The sequence below is a fragment of the Carassius auratus genome, unplaced genomic scaffold (genome assembly GCF_003368295.1).
Source record: "Carassius auratus strain Wakin unplaced genomic scaffold, ASM336829v1 scaf_tig00001679, whole genome shotgun sequence".
In the NCBI taxonomy this organism is placed as follows: domain Eukaryota; kingdom Metazoa; phylum Chordata; class Actinopteri; order Cypriniformes; family Cyprinidae; genus Carassius; species Carassius auratus.
This window is the reverse complement of record NW_020523380.1, coordinates 158,483-181,634: the sequence shown is the minus strand read 5'-3', so window position 1 is coordinate 181,634 and position 23,152 is coordinate 158,483. Positions and strand designations below refer to the sequence as shown.

Genomic DNA, 23,152 nt, shown 5'->3' with positions numbered 1-23,152 from the left:
GCTTTTACAGTCATAAATGCATTCAGGATTAATTTGAAACATATTTCCAAAAGAAAACCAATTAGAGCTTTATCAAAAAGTTGTAACATCTCTAGAACAGACATAAGTCAAAATTATCACTATAGTAAAGATGTAAGAAAATGGACAGACAAACAGGGACTTTTTTTTTCTTTTTTCCATGCATTTTTCATAGAGCTCATTAATTGTAGTGGTGCGTCAGGTGTTTGCAGTGTGTATACAGTATGTGTATGCGGTCAGCAGCGAGAGCGCATAAATATAACGCGAAAGCACATTAAAATAATGCACGAGTGTGAATTTCTCTGTTCGCACGCAGATTTCTTTTGCTCTGTCACAAAACCAGACGTGCTTGCTAAGATACACGCTGCTCTGTGTGCTCTTTTATGACGATTTCTTTTAATCGCACAGCTCTAGAATTGACTGGAAATGAACAGAAAATAATTGGCGGCCCACCTGTAATACCACCGCGACCCACTAGGGAGCCGCGGACCACAGGTTGAAAACCACTGCAGTAGAGTAACGTCAGTGGACTTTAACGGTGTATTGACGTCTTTCCACGGTTGAAGAAACATATCTTCTGATGTTCATTCATGTTTATTCTGTGCTATAAAAAGTAGTAAATATGAAGAGACGATCAGTTCATGTGCCGTTTAAACTGAGGTCTGTCAAAGTGTTAAAGTGCCACAAAATATTATTTATTATTTACATTTCTTAAAAATTTACTAAATTTGAAAGCTGATACTTCGTTTCATACCAGAAGTAACCTGCTATGTCTTGTCTGTCAGCACGTTGTCAGTTTCCTCTTTGCTCAGCTTTGTATTTTTTATTGTATGAGATTATGATGTATGGCGTGAGAGCACCATGGCTTGTCAGACGTAGCAACAGTAACTAAGGGCGCGTGAGTTTTTGTGGAAACACTGATACTTGTTTTTCTTCAGGAGTCTTTGTTGAATAGAATATTCAAAAGAACAGCATTTTTCTGAAATGTAATCTTTTGTAAAATTATAAATGTGTTTACTTACACAGATGTAATGCATCCTTGCTGAAAGAAATTTTTAAATTCTTAAAAAAATAAAAATTCTTACTGACCCTTTTGAAAAGCACTGTACTTTATCTTAGTATCAATTGACAGGACGTGGCAAAATCGTAAGGATCTTGATCTTGACCTAAATTACCTCCAGTAGTAGTGAGCACAGAATCAGTACCATCTTGTAACACACATTCTTTATACAGACCCAAGAATTCCCGTTCGTCCCTCTCCCACGGCTGTTTCCTGTCCCTTTGGGCACCAGCACATCTCTGAATATCATGAACAGTCTGTCCTCTTGCTTGGAGTTTGTTTATGTGTGTGTGTGTGTGTTTGTTTGTGTGTGTAGTCAGTGTAAATAATGAATGCTACTTAAAGAGACATGTGGGAGATCTGGCCTTGCTTAACATGCTCTAAATAAATGTCCTCCTCCAAGCATGCACTCCCAATTATGAATTATGCCAGCCCAGCGTCCAATCAGAACACACCTTTTGTCATTGTAGTGGAAAAGTCCCTGATGGTTTATCTTAACAAAATAAACATCTCAGAGCATAATATGAATATCAGTCAGTTTTGAGTAGAAGCATGGATGTATATGTTTTAATGCCATTTTTGTCCCTTCACTGTGTGTGTGTGTGTGTGTGTGTGTGTGTGTGTGTGTGTGTGTGTGCTGCTCGGCTGCAGTGGTGATGAATGGGTGTGTGTGAGTTATTCATCTCCTGCTTATAGGAGTGGACAGTGGTCCTGCTCTCTCCACATGTCAGCAAATGGGATAATTCTGTCATTTATCAGGAATGACAAAGGAGACAGATGATCGCCCCGGGAGATCATCCCAGGGTCTGACCCCTACAACTCCTGCTTTCACCCTCACTGTACTTTTCCACGCACCCACTTTGTACCTCCTTCCCACTTTTGCCAACAGTTTGTTTGGCTCTTTTTGGTACTTCTGAGTAGAGACTTTTGACTTTTTTTGAGAATTTTTTTTTGTAATTTTCTTTCTTTTTATATATATATATATATATATATATATATATATATATATATATATATATATATACATATATATATACATATACATATACGTACATACATACATACACACATACACACACACACACACACACATGTTTGTTTTTGTGAAAAGTGGGGACATCCCATAGGCGTAATGGTTTTTATAATGTAGATACTGTAAATTCTATCGCCCTTCACCAACCCTACCCCTAACCCTAACCCTCACAGGAAACTTTGTGCATTTTTACTTTCTCAAAAAAACCTCATTCTGTATGATTTATAAGCGTTTTGAAAAATGGGGACAAGTGTTAAGTCCTCATAAGTCACTCTTTGTAATACCTGTGTCATACCCATGTCATTATACAGACACACACACACACACACACACACACACACACACACACACACACACACACTTACACATATATATATATATATATATATATATAAAGCATCACAATTGTTTTTAACATTAATATTAATAAGAAATGACCATCAAATCAGCATAATATCATGTTAGATAAAGACTAGAGTAATGGCTGCTGAAAATTCAGCTTTGCCATCACAGTAATAAATAACTTTTTTTAAATATATATTAAAATAGAAAAGTTATTTGAAGTTTGGTAAGGATAAGAAGCTTCTTTCTAAAACATTACTCAAAAAAAGAAAAAAACCTGAGCGACTTCAAACTTTTAGGTGGTAGTCTAAATGCTATATGCATATCAAATCATTTTGAGAATCCAGTAAGAAATAAATGTGCACAATGAGATTTCAAATACTTTTCTGCAGGCACAGATTGCCTTTTTGGTTCGGTCATGTGACAGTAGGAAAATCGGTTTTATGGAGAATTCCATCAGTAAATATGTGAAATCTATTAGCTTGAGAAATGCCACACTTTTTATTTTCTGGAGAAAAATAAATGCTCTAAGCATGTCTACAGACAGGTGGAGAGAAAAAAGGCTAAGTTGTCACGCCGGGTGACATGTTTTGCACGATAGATGTTTAAAAGAGGCGTCTGACTGAAGTGAAATGTGTTTATCGAGTTGCAGGGCATGTGCTCAATTACATGCATGCTAGTTTGTGGGCAAATGTTAAAATGGGTAGTTTTTACTATCGTCTAATCTTGTCTTCTCTTTCTCTCCACCTCTCCCTCTCCTCACCCACAGGATCATTCAGAATCGTGTCCTGGTCTTCATCCTGGGTGCCATCATCCTCCTCACCATCGTCTTGGCCATCTATTTCAATTTGCGAGGGCACTGATCTCCACTGACTGGCCCTGTGCTTGCATGTTTGAGTTTGTGTACGAGCGTGTGTGTTTGATTAATAGTGACAAAAGTGTTGGGCTGGAGTAATTAGGACAAATTGTTCACATGAATCATTCCTGGTGGGCAGTGACAGGGGGCCTCTTCTCACTGCTCTCGAGCAGAGCGGGACCGTTCTCACCCTCTCTCCCCTTATATTTATGCTGCATCCATTATTTTTTAAACTTACTGACCCATAGAGAAACCCAGCACGAATGTGTGGACACGAGGACCATGATGAGAACACCAGATGGATGAGGAACATGAAGAGGAACATCAACGTATGTCAAAACCTGCTGTTTAATGTTTAGATTTCTTTTTCTGTTGGTAGGAAAAGGGTATAAGAGTTAAAAGCTACTAGCAAAATTCAATTTATCAGGTATATGTGTGCGTGTGTTTGAGAGAGAGAGCCATATACAAGGCAAGGCCCCCGGTGCAGTACCATTTAACACACGGTGCAGAATCACACACAACACACAGCCCAAAGGTCACGCGCCCGTCTCTCAGTCCCCCTTCATCCAGGATTAGTAGCTTCTCACGCTGTTCCTCTAAGGTCAGCAAAGACCTCGCATGTGTTTAGTAAAACCAGCAGGACCGCTTTAAACAAGAACACATAATAAGAAGTGTTTCCTGTATTTATTTGTCTTTTTATCAGATTAATTGTGCTGTATTTTTGGCTGTAACTTTCTTTTGATTCATCTGGAATCTGTTGCAGCTATTAGTGCTTGACATTAAAATGATATCATTTGTCTCTACTGTACAATAGTGTTGCAAATGCGCTTTATTATTACTATACGGGGACCAACTAACAAGCATCAGTATGGAAATATGCAAAATGTGTGAGTCTGCTCCAGGCTTTCACCTGCTGGTTGAGTATTAGTCTATCAGAAAGACGGTAACCTTGGCTGTCTACTAACAGTACAATTATTTCGTTTATCATGTTTTCATCCGAGGATTCCTTTGTAAGTTTTTATTAATAATGTTTATTGTCATACTAGCTCAGTTCCAAAACTTAGTGAGTTGTTTTGCTGTCTTATGCATGCATAGGCAGTTGAAGTCCAAGGCAGCATCACTAACTGAAATTAACCTAATAAAACTTCATAAATGGCTGTTTCTAAACCCTCGACATAGTCAGCAACTTTGAACACATAAGAGACCAACTTCACAATTGGTTTAAAAAAAGTTAGCTGTTAGCTTGTTGCTAATATAATTGGAATGTTTTAAGCATAAAGTCAAATAATCAATTTGAATGAATCAGCCATCAAATTAGCCATCAACATTTCATTTTGTTTGCCATTTTGGAACAGTTTTTTTTTATATATAGTTTGATATTAGCATGTTGCTAAGCTAATAAAAATGTGTTAAGCATAAAGACAAATAATCTATGCTAGTGAATCAAGTTAGCTGTTAGCATGTTGCTAAGCTAATTACGCAATACTATAATAAGCACAAAAATACAAAGCACACAAATATTGGGTAAAATTAACCATTTCAATTACATTGAGTTGTCACAGTGCATTCTGTGATTTCTTGTTTCTCTCAGAGGGATATATGCAATGTTGTCTTAAAATTTGCCCAACTGAAGAAATCTTAAAGAGAGCAGATTATAAGGCACCTCAGTCTTTACATTGGGAGTGTGCCTGTGATGCTGCCTACGTATGTGACTCACTAGGTTTTGGAACACTGTGTTGATTAGCACACCGCCGGCTCTCTTCCCAACACCCCATGATCAACACCCCTTCCACATGGGATGCATGCGCACCCCTCAGCCAGTCGAGGTGCCTGATAGACAGACGGAAGGACCGTCAGATAGACAGGCAGACAGCATTTGATATTCTGTTTCAGGCCGGGTGGATTGTCTTATTTTGGAAGCAGCCTAGTGGGGGGTTTCTCTGCCTCTGCTTCACAGCTACGGCTTCAAAGCAGCAAATTAATGGCCAACAAAATAGTGCGTCTCCATCTGTCCCATGTGGGGCCAACCTATTGAGAGTTATCATTTAAGTTAAGGAAGGAAGAAAAAAGGATGAGGGCGAGCTGAATCCTGCCAGTTTAACAAAGCTCAGCAATCTCTCTGATTGGGATTTGCATCGAAATGCGGAGATAAAGATCATGTGCAAATAAGTACGATAGAGATGAGATTTGTTTGTCCTTATTTTCTCACATGCATGTGCATGCGGGGGACGAGCAAGCATGTTCGGTTTCCACACCTGCGCGCGTGTATGCGAGACATCAGTCGGCTGTGCGTGTAATGACTTCGATGTGTGTCGGTGTGTTTTGCTGGCTCAGTCTGTGTGTGTGTGTGTGTCTCTCTCTCTGTCTCTCGCTCTCTCTCTCTTTCTCTCTACTCGGGCCTGTCAGATCCTCTCAGCAGTGTGTGGCTGGTGGAGAAGCAGCGTGGCTGCGGCTCTATTTGAAGTTGTAATGGTGTCAAAAAGTCAGAGCTGACTGACAGCCGTCAGTCCCACTGGGGCTCATTAAATCATAACAACTTGACAAGGAAATAATTGAGCGCTGACGATAAGTTGGGGCCCATTTAGATGTTTTTATTTTCTTTCATTATTAGTTGTGGCTATTATGTTCATTAAGAAATTGCATTAAACAAACATTGGGGGGGGGGCTAATGATTTGTTTATATCGCCTTTTTTATTATTTAAACATGAGGTGTGTCATGTGACACCTTCTGCAGGCTGGCGCATCTATTTTTTCCCTTCTTTTTTTCTTTTTTTGCTCTTCCTTTTTTTATCTTTTTTTTAGCCTCCCTGTCTCCTTCCCTCCTTTCTCTCTTTCTCTCTCTCTCTCTCTCTCTCTCTCTCTCTCTCTCTTTCTCTCTCTCTCTAAGTAGCGGGTGTCTTTGGAATATGAAATAGGTTATTCATTACCCTCTTCCCTGTAGCTGATTTGGTTTGCGTGTAGAGTCTTCTATGTGAGAAGGATGAAAACTTGTCAAAAATGGGTTATATCTTATTCCGAGGGGCAACAATAGTGGCAGTTACAGACACACTTTAATATTTCATTATGCCTGACTTTAACCCTGCTAAGTGACTTCGGCTAGCAGGCCTTTAGTGAGAAAGAGACTCTGATTAGCTCCTATCACAGAGCAGGGTCCAAAAAGACCCACTGCGGTCACGGCAGAGATGAGCGCTTGCTCATGATTAACTGACATCTCTCTGACATTTTTTTGAATAAGCCTTTACTAAGTTCTACCCACCTTGGTTACAGTTGCTAAGTTGGAAATGCTTTATAGATTTATGTGAACAGTGCAATTTTATATAAAGTGATGAATACTGAATAAGTAATTATTCACTTGTTGGCTGTTTATTCTTTTATTCTTTAAATACTTGTATTCTTTATTACGTCTAAAATTAGAATACAATTAAAAAATGTTTAACCTGTTTATTTTCTTATTATTCATTATAAAATTTCTCAATTTTATGTTGGGCTTAGTGAAAGGTCAATAAAATTTGACACTAAAATTGATGTCACATTATCAGTCTGTGTAAATGAGTGTCAGTGTTTGCTGACTGCGCTTTTTCTGTGGTTACTGAAGAGCATGATGGGAGGTCCACAATTTAAACTGTGCATCTCTCGCTATTTTTACTCCCTCACACATCCAGGGATAATATTTCACCCCATAGATAATACTGATGGCTCTGTGTGTGTGTGTGTGTGTGTGTGTGTGTGTGTGTGTGTTAGTGAGTGAGTGATTGTGTTAGATTCAAGTTAATGTAGGGAGATCTGTGGCCTCTCTTGTTAAGCACTGTTGGATAATAGGTTTCCTTTTATTATTATTTTAATTTGTTATCTGGTTAACCATGCACAATTGTACATGTAAATGTGTTGCACAAATGCACACGACAATATCCTCATTCTCCTGTGAATAATGAATGCAGTTGATGTGACATGACATCCATCAATTATGTTTTTTTTTTTTTTTTTTTTTTTGGTGTCCCATTATGTGAGTGAATACCCATCCGCTGGAACCACGGATCTGATACTGAGTTTGCACTGTGGACTATTGTGTGTCAGTGGGTGTGACTTTACATGTGGCTGTCTGCTCCAGGCCAGAGACCCAGTAATGATCAGAACCCTCTTACTGCTTGTGTGAATAATCTCATGTTTGTTCAACTGGTGATTACTTTCATGAATAGTGTTTTCTGTAGATATAGTAAAACCTTGTCTAGGTTCAACACTGTCATTAAAGCAGTATTGTGTTTTTCACCCATGCAGCGTGTCCTTGCTCTCATTAGACATCTCGTTTTCTTCACTTGTTGCCTTCTGAGCCCTTTTCACAGGCCGACGTCTCAAAGGCTCCTTGTGGAACAGAAGAACAGAGTATAGCTGTGGTACTTTTTAACCAGATAAACCACCAGTCGTGTGCTACTAACTCTCTCCCTTTGTCTTGTGTGTGCCGTTGCAGTGTGAGCGTGTGTGCAACTGAACACAGAAGCAGGCCTGACCTATATCACGTAATCTAAACACTGCTCACCTCCACCCTGCACTTCTGCTACACTGACCTACTCTCACTTGTTAGGTTCCTTCTAGAGAAGTCACATATACTGAGAAATAGATCTGTGTGTAATATATGTATATATTGTAACTCATATAATAGCTGACTATAGATTGATAGATGGATATAATATAGTAGTCGACTATAGTAGATGTTCAATGTAGTTACTGTCCATTTAGTGTTTTCATGTCAAGTTTATTTATTATTATGTAGATGTTTCAGCAGGACCATGAAAGTGTTTTGCAGGAAGCGGAGAAAGAGATGAGTTCTGTGATGGATGGCGTGGCCTGACTGTCGGGTTTCATGGCATGACTTATTTTGCATATGGTGTCTTACCAGACAAGATTCTAAATTTCCAACTGGGAGGCAACAGTGGAAAATCACTGTCTTCAAAAGGCAGCCTGCCATTCATGTTCCCCAAAGCAGGAGATCTGAGCGAGTGGTGATACCCTGCGACATCTCTCTGGAAAACGAGAGTCAATCAGCTTTGATGGAGCACATCCTCTATGACAGGCTACTGAAGAGCACACTAATGAACTGGGGGGGTTGGGGTGGGGGGGATCGCTTAGCACCCCCGTATGTAGATTGCCCGGACTGAAGGGGGGTGTGGGGGAGCGCTGGATTCTGTTGTTGAAGCTTGTGTGTGATGGTACTCCATAAACACCAGGGTGGGGAGAGGCTTGTGTATATATATATATATATATATATATATATGTATGTGTGTGTGTGTGTGTTTCATTGTCTTGACGCGACGCCTGGAAAAGGGCATATCGGTGGGCCCCCCCATGTCTGTCTTTCAGTCCCCCTCGGCGACACCTCCTCCTTAGCTGGGGGATTCGATTAAATATTCATGAGCGTGCATCCAATGGCAGCACTGGTCTGGCGTTTTTCTCCCTGGGCAGGAAATGGAAGCAGATTCATGCATGGGGGTCCCTGCAGGTTGGCATACAGGGTCAATTGAATGGATGGTTCAAAGGTTACAAAATCTGTATGATGTCCCTCTTCTCTTCCACGCTCGCCTGCCGCCGAAGATGACCAGAGAGAACAGTTGCTTCAGAAACACAACATTTTACAAAGGCTGAAAGAAGACTCCTGTCGGTTTGACTCTGCACCCAATTAGAAACTGTTGTTTTTGCGGCACGTTAACACGTTGTATTCTGACATGTAAACACACGCTCACCCACTTGCTCTCGCAAGCTAGTTTATTTTTAAAGATGGCAGCTGCTCTGAAAAAGATGTATGGTACTGGCAACAAATTTCACAACTTTTGTTCGTTTCAAGGATTCTGGATGGCCCAGGTGAATTGAGAGAAGTATTGATTTTCTTTTTTCCCATGCAGTGACTCTGGGATTACCGATTTTCTCATTTATTTTTAAAGACAACTCGTGTGGTGTTTTATATATATATAAAATATACATATAAAAAAAAATATATATATATATATATACACACACAACCCTTTCTTCTTTTCTTTTTCCTTTCTGCTGATCTTTTTTTTCCCTATTATCAATTGTACCCATTCCTTCCTGTCTCTGAATCCTTCTTCACCCTGAAAATTGTAATTCTGCTATAGATCACAGCTGTTGAATATTAGCTTTTACAAAAATTGATAAATAAAATATGGTCAAATCGCTGGATCCCCAAAGGCCAGGGCAGAAATTCAAATGAGCGTAGGGGGCAGGAGGAACGGACGAGAGAAAAGGAAATGATCTGAAACACCTGCCCAGAACACATAATGTGGAACTGAATGGACTCACTCTCTTTTTGGGCAATGAAATAACAGAAAGAGGATAAATTATCATTTGGAAAGTGGATTTTGCTCTTAACGCGGCAAACCAGTAATTGGTCTAAAAATAATTCCATGATTAAATGTTGGACTTTGTCAGATCTTCAAGAATCCCAAACGTTGGCTTCTACTAAATGCACAAAATCCTTTTAAAGAAGATGAATGGCTTGACTCTAATTAAAGTCTTTTGAGTAAAAAAAAAAAAAAAAAAAAAAAATCTAACAATTCAAAAAGGAAGTAATAAAAAAAAAAATGCTTCCTACTATGAACAGACAGGGTTTTAGTAAGATTATCCCCACAGTATTTGTTGTCAATGGAAATCTTGACAAAAATCTCACTGCTTGGCGACCTTTCTGATTTATGCAGCTCATAATTCATAAGGTTTTACTGTAGCCCAGTAGCAGTAGTATTAAATAATATTGAAAATATCAAGAAAAAAATTTAAAGTATTGTAACGTAATACTAAAGTAAATCCACTGTAAAAAATAAAAATAATGAAGATATATAAAAAAATCGTTTTGTGAGAAATTTCTATTTCAGTCTTTCTACTTCAAAATGTCATCTTTATTTTAAATCATTATTTACCATTTATTTGTAATTAGTTTGTGTAAAAATTGTTTACGCTTTTAAGTGTAGGAGAAAAAAAAAATAAAGACATTTATTCTCATAATTTTGCCTTTGTTCTCAAAATAGAGTTTAATCCGTAATGTTAGGACTTTATTCTTAAAATATTTCTTTGTTTTTATTTTTTATAAGTCCATCCACAGTATGAAAAGCATGTTCTGGTGCTTGTTCTCTCTCACCATCCAAAAGAAGCCACCCACTTCTCAAACTTCATTCAAAAGGCTGTCTCAGTGACCTGAGTGATTGTTGTTTTATTCCGGTGGGCTTTTAGGTGAGTGTTTTATGCTCAATCGCCCTCTCTAGCACAAACCCAGAATTCACTGGCACCTCTCACAGGCATGATTGACAGAACACAGCCAACACTCACAGTTGGCAGCAACTCTCCAAAAGAACCATGCTGCTCAGCTAACGTTTTATTTATAGCATATACCTGGTAAGGAATATCTATAGCCACCTTGAACTACAAATTATTTGCAAAATGTGTGAAATGATGTCGATGTAATTTTCTAAACAAAGTTATTTTTATATATATATATATATATATATATATATATATATATATATATATATATACAGTGGGGCTCAAAAGTTTGGGCACCCCTTGCAGAATCTGTGAAAATATGAGTGATTTTCAAAAAATAAGAGAATCATACTAAATGCATGTTATATTTTATTTAGTACTGTCCTGAGTAAGATATTGTACATAAAAGACATTAACATTTAGTCCACAAGACAAAAAAAATGCTGAAATTATTAAAATAACCCTACTCAAAAGTTTGGGAACCCTTGGTTCTTAAACTGTGTTCTGTTACCTGATGATCCACGGCTGTCTTTCTGTTTTGTGATGGTTGTGCATGAGTCCCTTGTTTGTTCTGAACAGTTAAACTGAGCAGTGTTCTTCAGAAAAATCTTTAAGGTCCTGCAGATTCTTCAGTTTTCCAACATCTTTACATATTTGAACCCTTTCCAGCAGTGACTGTATGATTCTGAGATACATCTTTTCACACTGAGGACATTTGAGGGACTCAAACACAACTATTTAAAAAGATTCAAACATTCACTGATGCTCCAGAAGGAAACAAGATGCATTAAGAGCTGGGGGGTGAAAACTTTTGGAATTTGAAGATCAAGGTAAATTGTACTTAATTTGTGTACCGGGAAACATACAAGTATCTTCTGTTGCTTACGAAGGGCAGAACTAAATGGAAAAAAATTATATTTCAACAAAATAAGACAAATTTGGCCATCTTCATCATGTTCAAAAGTTTTCACCCCCCAGCTCTTAATGCATCTTGTTTCCTTCTGGAGCATCTGTGAATGTTTGAATCTTTTTAAATAGTTGTGTTTGAGTCCCTCAAATGTCCTCAGTGTGAAAAGATGTATCTCAGAATCATACAGTCACTGCTGGAAAGGGTTCAAATATGTAAATATGTTGGAAAACTGAAGAATCTGCAGGACTTTAAAGATTTTTCTGAAGAACACTGCTCAGTTTAACTGTTCAGAACAAACAAGGGACTCATGCACAAACCATCACAAAACAGAAAGACAGCCGTGGATCATCAGGTGACCACACAGAGTATTAAGAACCAAGGGTTCCCAAACTTTTGAATGGGGTTATTTTAATAATTTCAGCATTTTTTTGTCTTGTGGACTAAATGTTAATGTCTTTTATGTACAATATCTTACTCAGGACAGTACTAAATAAAATATAACATGCATTTAGTATGATTATATATATATATATATATATATATATATATATATATTTATATATATATATATATATATATTTTTTTTTTTTTTTTTTTGAAGGGTCCAGTCTGCATGTGGCCAGTAATAGAGTAATGAAGCCCAGGCAGGAAGCTAAACCTCCCATCATTTCGTGCAAATATCATCACGAATGAGGTGAAACCACTTGACACTTTTCGAGAATTCTCTCCAACCTCAATTATCACATATTTACTCTTATAAAGACCAAACTGAAAAGAGAATGAACTGGCAGAACAGGCGATTAGCTCTCTGTCTTTAAGTTAAGCATTCAGTCTACACCCTACACAATAGTAAACCAAAGCGAAGATTGAATTAGTCATCATCGAGGTGAATGTGAGTCAGTTTTAAGAGAATGTTTTTACACAGGTACGTAAACACTTGAGGAAGCATGAGACCAGGATGATGTGTTATTTCTCTATGAGCATCTTTTGTACGCTGTGATAACTTTCACATGCCTGGATGAAGGACATAGCTCTTGAGAAATGGGTTTCGTTGGCAGTCAGAATTATAAGGGTAATTTTCAGTGAAGTGTGTGCTTTTAAGCAAGAAAAATAATCTTAGTCGACTGACAATAGAGGAGAAGAAGGGAAGTAGATGAAAGCGTAAAGAATGGAGAACAAACTAAGCAGACTTGCAGCTTTTACCACAAACACAACATTCAACATTCTTCTTTCCTTTAGTTTAACAAAAAAACAAACAAAAAAAAAAACCTGGCATTTGTGTTTCTCTGTTTAGCCTTGAGACCGAACTGAATGCTGTGAATGAGTGTGTCCCTGGATTGAGGTTACGTCTGTCCGTGTGAAGGACCAGGCGGATCTCTTCCATCTTCAGTTTCCAGGACATCGGTTTGAGTGACGGAGAGCATCTTCATATACTCTGGTCAAAGCTGAAGTCTGGATTGTTCTTGTGTCTGTATAAGGTGCTGTAAGTTCATCTCTTCTAGTTCTTTATTGCTTATTGGAAACTTTGGACTTTTTATGGAACTCTGTGCTTTTTGTTGTGTGAATATGTTTATTTAACAGAAAATTTATCTAGCATTAAAAGTAGATTGTGTTAAAAACATGGGGGCCTTTTTAAAAGAAATTACAGTTGATATATTTTCATTTACTTATATTAATATATTACAATATATTTCTAGAAAATTATAAAACCACCAACAAAAAAATAAATATATATATATATATATATATATATATATATATATATATATATATATATATATGATCAAAAGTGACCTAGCTAACTAAACAAATACATAAATGTTTTAATTTCTTTTCTTTTTAACTTTCTGTTTAGTTCATATATCTCGGTTCCCCGTCAAAAGTATTTTATTTTACATTAATAATAGCAAAAGCACCAAATCAGCACATCAGAATGATTTCTGAAGGATCATGTGACACTGAAGACTTGAGTAATGGCTGCTGAAAATTAAGCTGTGTCATCACAAAAAATAAATTGCATTTTAAAATATATTGAAATAGAAAACAGTTATTTTAAAATGTATTAATATTTTACAATATCAGGTTTTTCTGTTTTGATCACATAAATGCAGCCTTGGTGAGCATAAAATACTTCTTTTGAATAGTACTTTATATTATATTAATCAAGAAAATTAACCTTAGTTTGCATAACAAATATTACATATAAGATTTAATTTGATTTTCTAAGATTAGCAATCAAAACATTTTACATATTTACCACCTCCTTAAACTGAGCATTTGTTGAGAAATATAAAAAATGTTTTTTTTTTTTTTTTTTTTTTTAACTTTATCATGGAATTAATAAATGATGTCCCTCTTCCTTAAAATTTTTCTGATATTTATTCTTTGATTCATCATTATAAAATGTATTACTAACAATATAAAATGATTTGGGTGTTTCCAGGGAAATATGCCATTAACCTCCTACAGGAATCTCTGTCCAGGTTCACGCAATGCCTGGTGAAATCGGTCTGGGCACAGTGTGACTTTTAAAGTGTTCCTGTAGCAGCAAAAGGAGGATGCTGGGAAGGGAAGGTGAGAGGTTCAGCCGTCAGAGAGGTTCACGAGTGATGGATGGCGGTCTGAGCTGTGCACAGCACATCTACTGTAGCCTTAACCGCCGAAAAGGCCTGCACACAACACAGATAAATAAATAAATAAACACACACATCAAAGGAATTTTCAAAAAGAAAAACAAAGCCAGAGCACATTCGCAAACTCTCTCTCTCTCTCTCTCTCTCTCTCACACACACACACACACACAACCGTGCCAGAAAAAAAAAAGCAAGCAGTGAAAGGCCTGAAAATGCACACATAGATAACTGTCTGATAACGGCGGGCTTGAGGTAAATGAGACAAAACAAAACAGAATGGCGAGAAGCATAATTGTAATCCTGGATTCAGTTTGAAATGCTTTAGTGAGATTTTGCTGAAACGGATTGTTGGACCTTTTTGTATCCTCTTACAAAAAGTGTCTGTTATTGCTTGTATTGTGACCGGCGACACAAGATTGAAACTGCTGAACTGCAATTTGAACGGCCTCATGGTAAATTTGGTTTATGGAGTAAAATTGTTTTAAAATTAAAAGTAAAATTCTTTTTTGGTTGATGGAGGAAAAGTTCACCCAATATGAATATTTGCTGAAAATATACTCCCCAGGACATCCAAGATGAGTTTGTTTGTTTCCACATCAGTTAATGTCTTGTGAAGTGAAAAGCTTTGTGTTTGTAAGAAACAAATCCATCACTGAGATATTTTAATCATATGTAAGTATGGAGTCCATAATCCATGCTAATGCTTCCTCCAGACAAAAAGCCCATCCCCTGTTGTCCTTTCACATCACAATCCAGACATTTTTGAAATTTATTTAGAATAGAACTATTTTTTATTTTATTTTTTGCTTGCAAACGGTGCTTGATCTGTTGATATTTCTCTCCTGATTCAGATGAGAAGATATTTTCACTAAAGAAAGCGATTTCAGAGGTAGAGGGTTTGTTACAAACATACAGCTTTTTGCTTCACAGTACTTTAATTAATGGACTGGAGTGGTGTGGATTATTGTGATGTTTTTATCAGCTTTTGTCAGTTTTACTCTCATTTTGACGGCACCCATTCACCGCAGAAAATCCATCTGCTTCGGAGTAAAATTAAAACTAATGTAAAAAAAAAAAAAAAACTATCTCACACTGTAAGATACAGTATGAAGCAATAACTTTTTTATTAAATTTTTTTAGAATTTAGCGAAAACTGGATTCCACCCTTTTTTGTGTGTTTCATTGTTTATGTAATGTATACATTATGTTTACAGATTTTCCCCTCTAAAATCGCTCAGAAACAAAAAAGAATCAAAGATTCTGTCTCAATCTGATCATACGTCATGCATACTTTCAGCGATAATGTTTCAGTAAATAGTGCATTATGGGATTACTATTGTCTCTTAGGAATAAACTGTGGTTCTGTAAGTGTGTTTCTAAAACAACTACGAAGCATATGATTCCCTAATGGTTTGTAAATGGTGCTCCTGTATGTATTTGATATCCCTGACCACAGAGATTTAAGGCCTGGCGTACAATCTCTGTCGAAGAGACCAGTGCAGACCAGCATGTAAATTGAAGGCCTGTTAATAAAACAATTTTTGTACTGGTCTTGGAAAAAAATTCACAAGGGTCTATGCTTGTGTATCGGTTTTAAGGCAGGAGGGACGATCTGGGTCAGTTTGAATAAAAATGCTTTGAGTTTCCTTGAGACCAGGTTGAGATGTGGCCTTGAGCAGCTCTGGCCTTCAGGACAGGATGAAATATTAAGTGTGCTCAGCACCGTGGCCGAAAGGCTATGACTCTTTGTCCACACCGCAGCCGAAGGAGCTAGGTCCCAACGTCCCCTCAACATCCTCTTTGAGCTGAATCTCCAGTGGATCAGTCGGTCAGTGCTTCATTTTCCATTTTGCTTGCCTTTCTTTTCTCAACTTCTCTCTCTCTCTTAATCAGGGCACTTCTGTGACCTGGACTCAGTTTAGTACAGTTGAAAGAACACATCAGGTTGTGCTGCTCTCTCTGAGGGGCTGATATTACGGTACCTTTTACCTGTTAGGAGCTAGTGAGGCATCTTGCCCCTCTATAAATGAACTTCAGAGGGATGTGACTGACAGAAACACACTGTGAGCTCACCTGTTTGACTGGCGGCTCTCTCAGCCCCTCTCCTCTCTTTTTTTTCCACTCACTGACTCCAGAGCTCTTTTTGGTCTTAATGGCAAAGTGATGGCTTAAACAGACCGGCCTAGGACACACTCACATATTCACCACCTGAATACAAACACACCAACACATGGCTTGTTAAACCGCCTCTGGACTTGAAAGGTAGAAATCTAACATGCTTTTGCTCCATTTAATGAGTTACTTGAACACTTCACTATAGACGGCGTGGATTCTAAAGTATCGTTATAAAAATCACTTTAACATAGCCATAATACTCTTTTTTTGTGTGTGTGTGTGTGTGTGTCATCTTGGGTATCAGTCATGAAAAAGACCTTTTTAAAATCAACAAGTTTATGAGATGAGGTTATGAGGGATTTATGTGAACATGCAAGTGAACAACATAAAATACAGAATAGTACTTTTCTGCTATTCATCTTTAACATTGCAGAAACGTGAAGTAAGTGAAAGCGCTCCACTTGTTTCTTGTGTTTCATTGGCCTTGAATGCTAATGAGAGTTTTTTCAGCTCTAATAACCTGTATGATGACACTTTATCTGTAGTTTGTGCATATAATCACTAAACTAAACGGGACGACCCCCAGGCAGAGGTTCACTGCCTGGCATTTGACATCTACATAATTAACTGGGGAGGTATGATCTCTTCCTTCAAATGACGTGCATATCTGCTCCATTTAATATGCTTATAAGCACAATGTATTATTCAAATATGCAGATGAAGGCTGGTCAGAAAACAGACTTTTTGACACAGGTTTCACAGTTGTCGGCAGTAGTTACCCCAGCCTGATAATGAACGCTAGTCCATCTGGAATTAACCCAACCTCATAATGACCTATAGGGTGTTTAACCCCTTTATAAAAAGTCGAAATTGTCTATGAACTGTGTATACTGTTTGTTTTTCTACAATATTATTGGATTTGTAAACCGTGTAGACAGGTTCGATGTTTGAGTTCTGATGATTGCCTGCTGTTTGTTAATGTACAGTATACAATTTTGGTACTTTGTCTGGTGACTACAAGGACCTGGTGTTCAAAAATAAATAAATGTGGAATGGGAAAGGAAAAAAATATTTGAATCCTTTTCTGTTCACTCACCAAACTTTAGCATTCTCTTGCAAAAGTGTTGAGTTCCCCTGAGAAACTTAGCGTTCTCTCGCGAAAGTATTGCATTTCTCCGCAAAACATTGATTCTCTCGCAAAAGTATCTCCGTTTACCGGAGAAACTTTGTGTTCACACACAAAACATTGGCATTTTCTCGCAAAAGTATTGCACTCCTCCAAGAAACGTTGTCTTTACTTTAAAAAAATTCGCGTCCAACTGAGAAACTTTGCGTTCACATTCAGAAGCATTGAAATAAAATTCTCATTTTTAGGCGCCCCATTGGTTGCCAATTGATGTCCAATAATAAAAATAAATAAAAAAACGATTGAGAACTACACTAGACGTGTGTTTATTTTGGATAAAAAATATATCACATCTCTGCATATGTTCCCTTATGGTCTTTTGTAGACGAACATACTGGCTGTCCCCACAGAGATGACTCTTCATTTAGGAGTCCGAGCACAGAGATGGTCAACCACTTCTATGATCTGAGGTGTTTGGAAGAGCCTGCAGTTGTTTTTATCTAAAGCAGAGCTCTTATTAAAGATGTGGTTTTGAATCGGGGCCGAGAGAAAGACTCTTTTATGTGCTTTTTTGGGTTGCGTTAGTGTAAAGCACAGGCTACTGGCTCGGCTTTGGCTTCACTGAGCCGGTAACCAGTACATGAGCCTCTTGTCCTCACCTCAGCCTTCTGAAAGCTGTCTGTCTCCTGCTCACACTCTAGACACTGAGGGTTAGAACGCAAGCACATGCTCTATTGCCTCTGCCTCTGTCTTTCTGGGACAAATTATAGATGAAATATAAAGTTTTAAATTATTCATCTTTTCACTAACAACATTATACAGCTACTCCCATTCAAACTAAATCATTAGTTGATAAATGCTCCTCAATGATAAGGAACGTTACACTCTAACATGTTACCCATACAGCACAGTTTATTCTGCAGACATGGGACTGTAGACCATTTATAAATCAATTCCAAAAGACAGTCTTTTCCATACAACAATGAATGATGATGACCGGCTGCCAATGTCTGGGTCAATTTTGCTTTGTTATAAATATACTACTGTTCAAATGTTTGGGGTCAGGAAGATTTATTTTTTAATGAAATTAATACTTTTATCCAGCAAGGACACATTCAATTGTTCAAAAGTGAGTGGGGGGACATTGATAATCTTACAAAAGATTTCTATTTCAAATAAATGCTTTTCTTTTGAAATTTTTCAGAAGAAAAATTAAAGAATAGTTAAAGAAAAGTTAAAGAATCCCAATAGGATTCCACAAAGGTTTTAAGCAGCACAATCATTTTCAACATTGATAAAAAATAAGAAGAAGAACTGAGCTTCAAATCCCCATATTAGAATGATTCCTGAAGGATCATGTGACACTGAAGACTGGAGTCAAGCTGAAAATTCAGCTCTGCCATACAGAAATAAATATACAAATTCTAACTAGTTAAATTAATAGATACAATTATTTTAAATTGAAAACAAAAATTAATAGTGATTCTCAATATTCCTGCTTTATAGTATACACATTTCAAATGTTATGTCTAATAATAAAGGCTAACAATAACAGCAGTAAATATAAACTTTGGAAACTATGGTTATATTTTGATATTTCCTTTGGGCCACACCGACAACTGGGTTCAGTCAGTCAGTCCATAAAAATACCTACCACTTCATTGTCAGTTTGTTTAAGATACTGAGACAAGCCACTGTGTATTGAGTGAGTGCATCTCAATATTGGTTCATGTGCCAAACAGAACAATTTCCTTCCTGGGTCTTTTAAATAGGAAAGGGAGGGTGTAGAGGGAGAATGATGGGGAAAGGAAGCAGCCCATAAAAAAGCCCGTCCACATTTTGTTTACTTCTGGAGCTCATTGCAAATATCGAGCAGGATCGACAGCTTCTCCTCTTTTCCTTAAAGGATGTAAACATTTGTAAATTTGGGCTCACATGTGTCGAGGTGGATCAGTTTCCCCCGTCCACGAGGGGTTTATTGAGTGTGCTATTGTTGATCTGCGAGTAAATCCCTGCATGCCCCCTCAATGCCTGGAGCCAGCCCCCAGCCCCTGCTGCTCCCCTGCTGCGCCTCTCTCTCTCTTGCTTTCCATCTACCTGGCCAGAGCTCCTTCTGTCTTTTTTCTTTCTCCACTTCTGCCGCTATCAGTCCAGCGGCTTGTTTGGTTTTATTTCCTATGTGATGAATTGAATAGCTCTGTCCCAAAACCTAGTGTTCTCACTATAGAGGCAGCAGAGGCACACATCAGATGCAAAAGCTGTTTCAAATGGTAGCCAATAATTATGTTGCCTCCTGAGATACTTTATTACATTCATCCTTAACAAATGCCATCCCAGAATGCATTACAAGACATTGCATTAAAAGAACATGTACAACACCAACAATATGAGTGAAATATTTATTGTAATTTATAATTGTTTTATATTAATAGAATTGCAATATTTAATTTGTATTATAATGTATAGTCCATGCACTGAATGTAGAAATCTTTTTGCATTTGTAAATACAACCAAGTAATTTTCTACTCTTCTTTTTCAGTGTGTATTATTTTATTTAATACACAAGATAGTATTAATAAAACATTATTTAAAAATCTTTTACATTTTAAAACAATATAAGACTATGTATTTGTTTTATATTTTAATATAAATAAATTAAATAAGCATACCATCAAAAATACAGTAAAAACAATAATATTAAAAGATATGTATATATTAAAATGTAATTTATTTCTTTGATGGTAAAGCTACTACTCCATTACTCCAGTCTTTAGTGTCACATGATCCTTTAGAAATCATTGTAATATGCTGTTTTGGTGCAAATTATACATTTATTAATATTATTATCAATGTTGAAAACAATTATGCTACTTAATATTTGTGTAATAATATTTTTCAGGATTCCTTGATGAGTAGAAAGTTCAAAAGCATAAAAAAAAAAAAAGTGAAATGTTTTGCAACATTAAAAATGACCCCAAAGCTGGCTCGCTGTATTGAAAGGTTTTGAGTTGTGCTCTTAATATGAGCAGCGCTATTATATGATGCTCAAAGTTTATTTCTATAAAGAGCATTCCAAATTAGTCACTTATGATGTTCCATTTCAGTTCGGATGCTGCTTGCGGAGGCAGCAAGGTTTTGGAACAGAGCTTATTTGTCTCCGTAACATTCTTTCTTCGTCTTCCCATCTTGAAGTGATCATTTCATACTGTTTGCGTGAATCTGTGAATCCCACACTGTTCTCATTGCTGCAGTATTTGGAGTTGTGATGACACAGTGCCCATGGGAACTGTGGGAAAGCTCATGTGGTGTGTATCAACACCATGATTGAGTGCTGTTACATTCATAGCGTGCCTAACACAAGTATACATCATTAAGTCTGGTTTGGGCGGTCTCCGTATTTTCCTATCTTTTGTTATTTCACCAGGTGAACTGGTTTTATCTCATTTAATCGAATTTCTGTTTAAGCCTGAGTTTTCCTTAAATGTGCTTCACGAGGAGACGTTGTTCTGCGATAAGTATAATGTCATATCGCTATCTTTCCATTACATCTTATGTCTTCTGATCTTAATACAAAAACCCACTTTTGTTGTCATGAGCGAACAAGGCCATTTTGGTCTGGCAGTTTTCCATTAGACTTTTCCCCTCCTCTCTCCTTTGTCTTTGTCTTCTCCCATCTCTATTTGTGAGTCAAATCCCCCTCAGGTTTACCCAGCATGGCTAGGCTTTGTTATGCTGGATACTGTGCCCTCTCTCCATATATTTCAAGTAGAGGTTGGCAGAGACTTCAGTCACCCAAGGGAGCTGCAGCGGCCGGTGTGGAGATACAGTGAGGAATATCTCAGCATAGGTTTGACTGTAAAGCAGTGGTGGACAGTAACGGAGTAGCTTTACTTCGTTACTGTACTTAAGTACATTTTTCAAGTATCTGTACTTTACTGGAGTAGTTTTATTTTGAGCAACTTTTACTTTTACTTCACTACATTCCAAAGCATAAAATCGTACTTTTTACTTCACTACATTTCATAAAATATATCGTTACTCCCTATAATATCACGTGCTCCGACACGCAGAAGCGGTGTCTGATTCATCACGAACGAACTGAATCTTTTCAAAATAAACTTTTAAATCGGATCGCGAATCACACCAAACGATTCGTTTACGAATTAGAATGATCCGATTGCAGCTGTTCTGGAGTCGACCACTCACTGATTCAAATGAACCGTTTAGTGCGAGTCTCCAGAAGTAAGAACCGGGAGATCTTGTGAGCGCGCGTGCGTCTGACGTTGCTAAAAGTAAGTTATTAATGTCGAAATTTTGGATTAATTATTGTAACTGAAAATCATATTTAGGTCAAAACTGTCAGTTGTTTGGAAACTAAATCCGTTGTAAAGAGTGATCTATTTAAGCCCACTCAAATGCTCGAGTGCAGACGATGCAGACACATCAATTCTAGGTAAAAAACAACAACAACAAAAAACCCATAAAATAACACAGATTAAATACAATAACTCGTGCAAATTCATATTCCCCGCTGCCGTAATGTTAACAGTTTTATTACAGACCAAAAGTTTGGACACACCTTCTCATTCAAAGAGTTTTCTTTATTTTCATGACTATGAAAATAGTAGATTCACACTGAAGGCATCAAAACTATGAATTAACACATGTGGAATTATATATGGAATTATATACATTTCAAAAAAGTGTGAAACAACTGAAAATATGTCATATTGCAGGTTCTTCAAAAAAGCCACCTTTTGCTTTGATTACTGCTTTGCACACTCTTGGCTTTCTCTTGATGAGCTTCTAGAGGTAGTCACCTGAAATGGTCTTCCAACAGTCTTGAAGGAGTTCCCCGAGAGATGCTTAGCACTTGTTGGCCCTTTTGCCTTCTGTCTGCGGTCCAGCTCACCCCTAAACCATCTCCATTGGGTTCAGGTCCGGTGACTGTGGAGGCCAGGGCATCTGGCGCAGCACCCCATCACTCTCCTTCTTGGTCAAATAGCCCTTGATGCCTTGAGTGAGACTCTACAATTTTCATAGTCATGAAAATAAAGAAAACTCTTTGAATGAGAAGGTGTGTCCAAACTTTTGGTCTGTACTGTAACTGTGATGTTCTGTAAAACAACTAACTTTAAAATACTTTTTTCTTACTGGTGAAAATCAGATGGTCATCTCTGTTTTCTCTCAGGTACATCACAGTGTAAGCTTCACAGTGAACATTACTCTCATCAGCGTAGTCCATATCAACAACAAAAATGTATCTTGACTCCATATAGTGGTTATTTTGGAAAAAACCCAGGTATTTTGAGCAGTAGGATTATAAAAAGAATATGTGCTAATATAAAATTAAATCAAGTAGCCTATATAAAATTGCAAACATCTATCTTGCAGTACTTTTTTACTTAAGTACATAAAAACTCTAGTACTTTTGTACTTTCACTTGAGTAAAATTGAAAAAGGAGTACTTTTACTTTTACTGGAGTAATATTTTACCATATGTATCTGTACTTTTACTCAAGTACTTGATTTGTGTACTTCGTCCACCACTGCTGTAAAGGAATAGTTCACATAAAAATCAATATTCTGTCATTATTTGATCACCTTCATGTCTTTCTAAACCTGTGACATCCTTTCCTTTCTATATATGTTTAAAGAATATCCTGGCCTATTTTTTTGTGAATGAGCTATGGGGCTATCAAGAAAATAGAAAAATCTTAAAAGTGTTCCACACATCGTATGCACTATATTTCAAGTCTTTTAAAGTCATACAACAGATGTGTGGTAAAACAG

At 37.2% G+C, this 23,152-nt stretch overlaps 1 protein-coding gene across 4 annotated transcripts in view; it reads left to right on the top strand.

Annotated features, from left to right (window-relative positions):
* Positions 1 to 7,579, top strand: part of LOC113069502 (vesicle transport through interaction with t-SNAREs homolog 1A-like) — a 135,455-nt gene extending 127,876 nt beyond the window's left edge. For 2 of the 4 annotated variants that reach the window (XM_026242628.1, XM_026242627.1), the window contains one exon: positions 3,223 to 7,579. In XM_026242628.1, the coding sequence (XP_026098413.1) occupies positions 3,223 to 3,316 (94 nt within the window). In that variant the 3' untranslated portion in view covers positions 3,317 to 7,579. The remainder of the gene's footprint in view (positions 1 to 3,222) is intronic. The other 2 variants (XM_026242630.1, XM_026242629.1) reach the window with 1 other exon arrangement.
* The last annotated feature ends 15,573 nt before the right edge of the window (positions 7,580 to 23,152 follow it).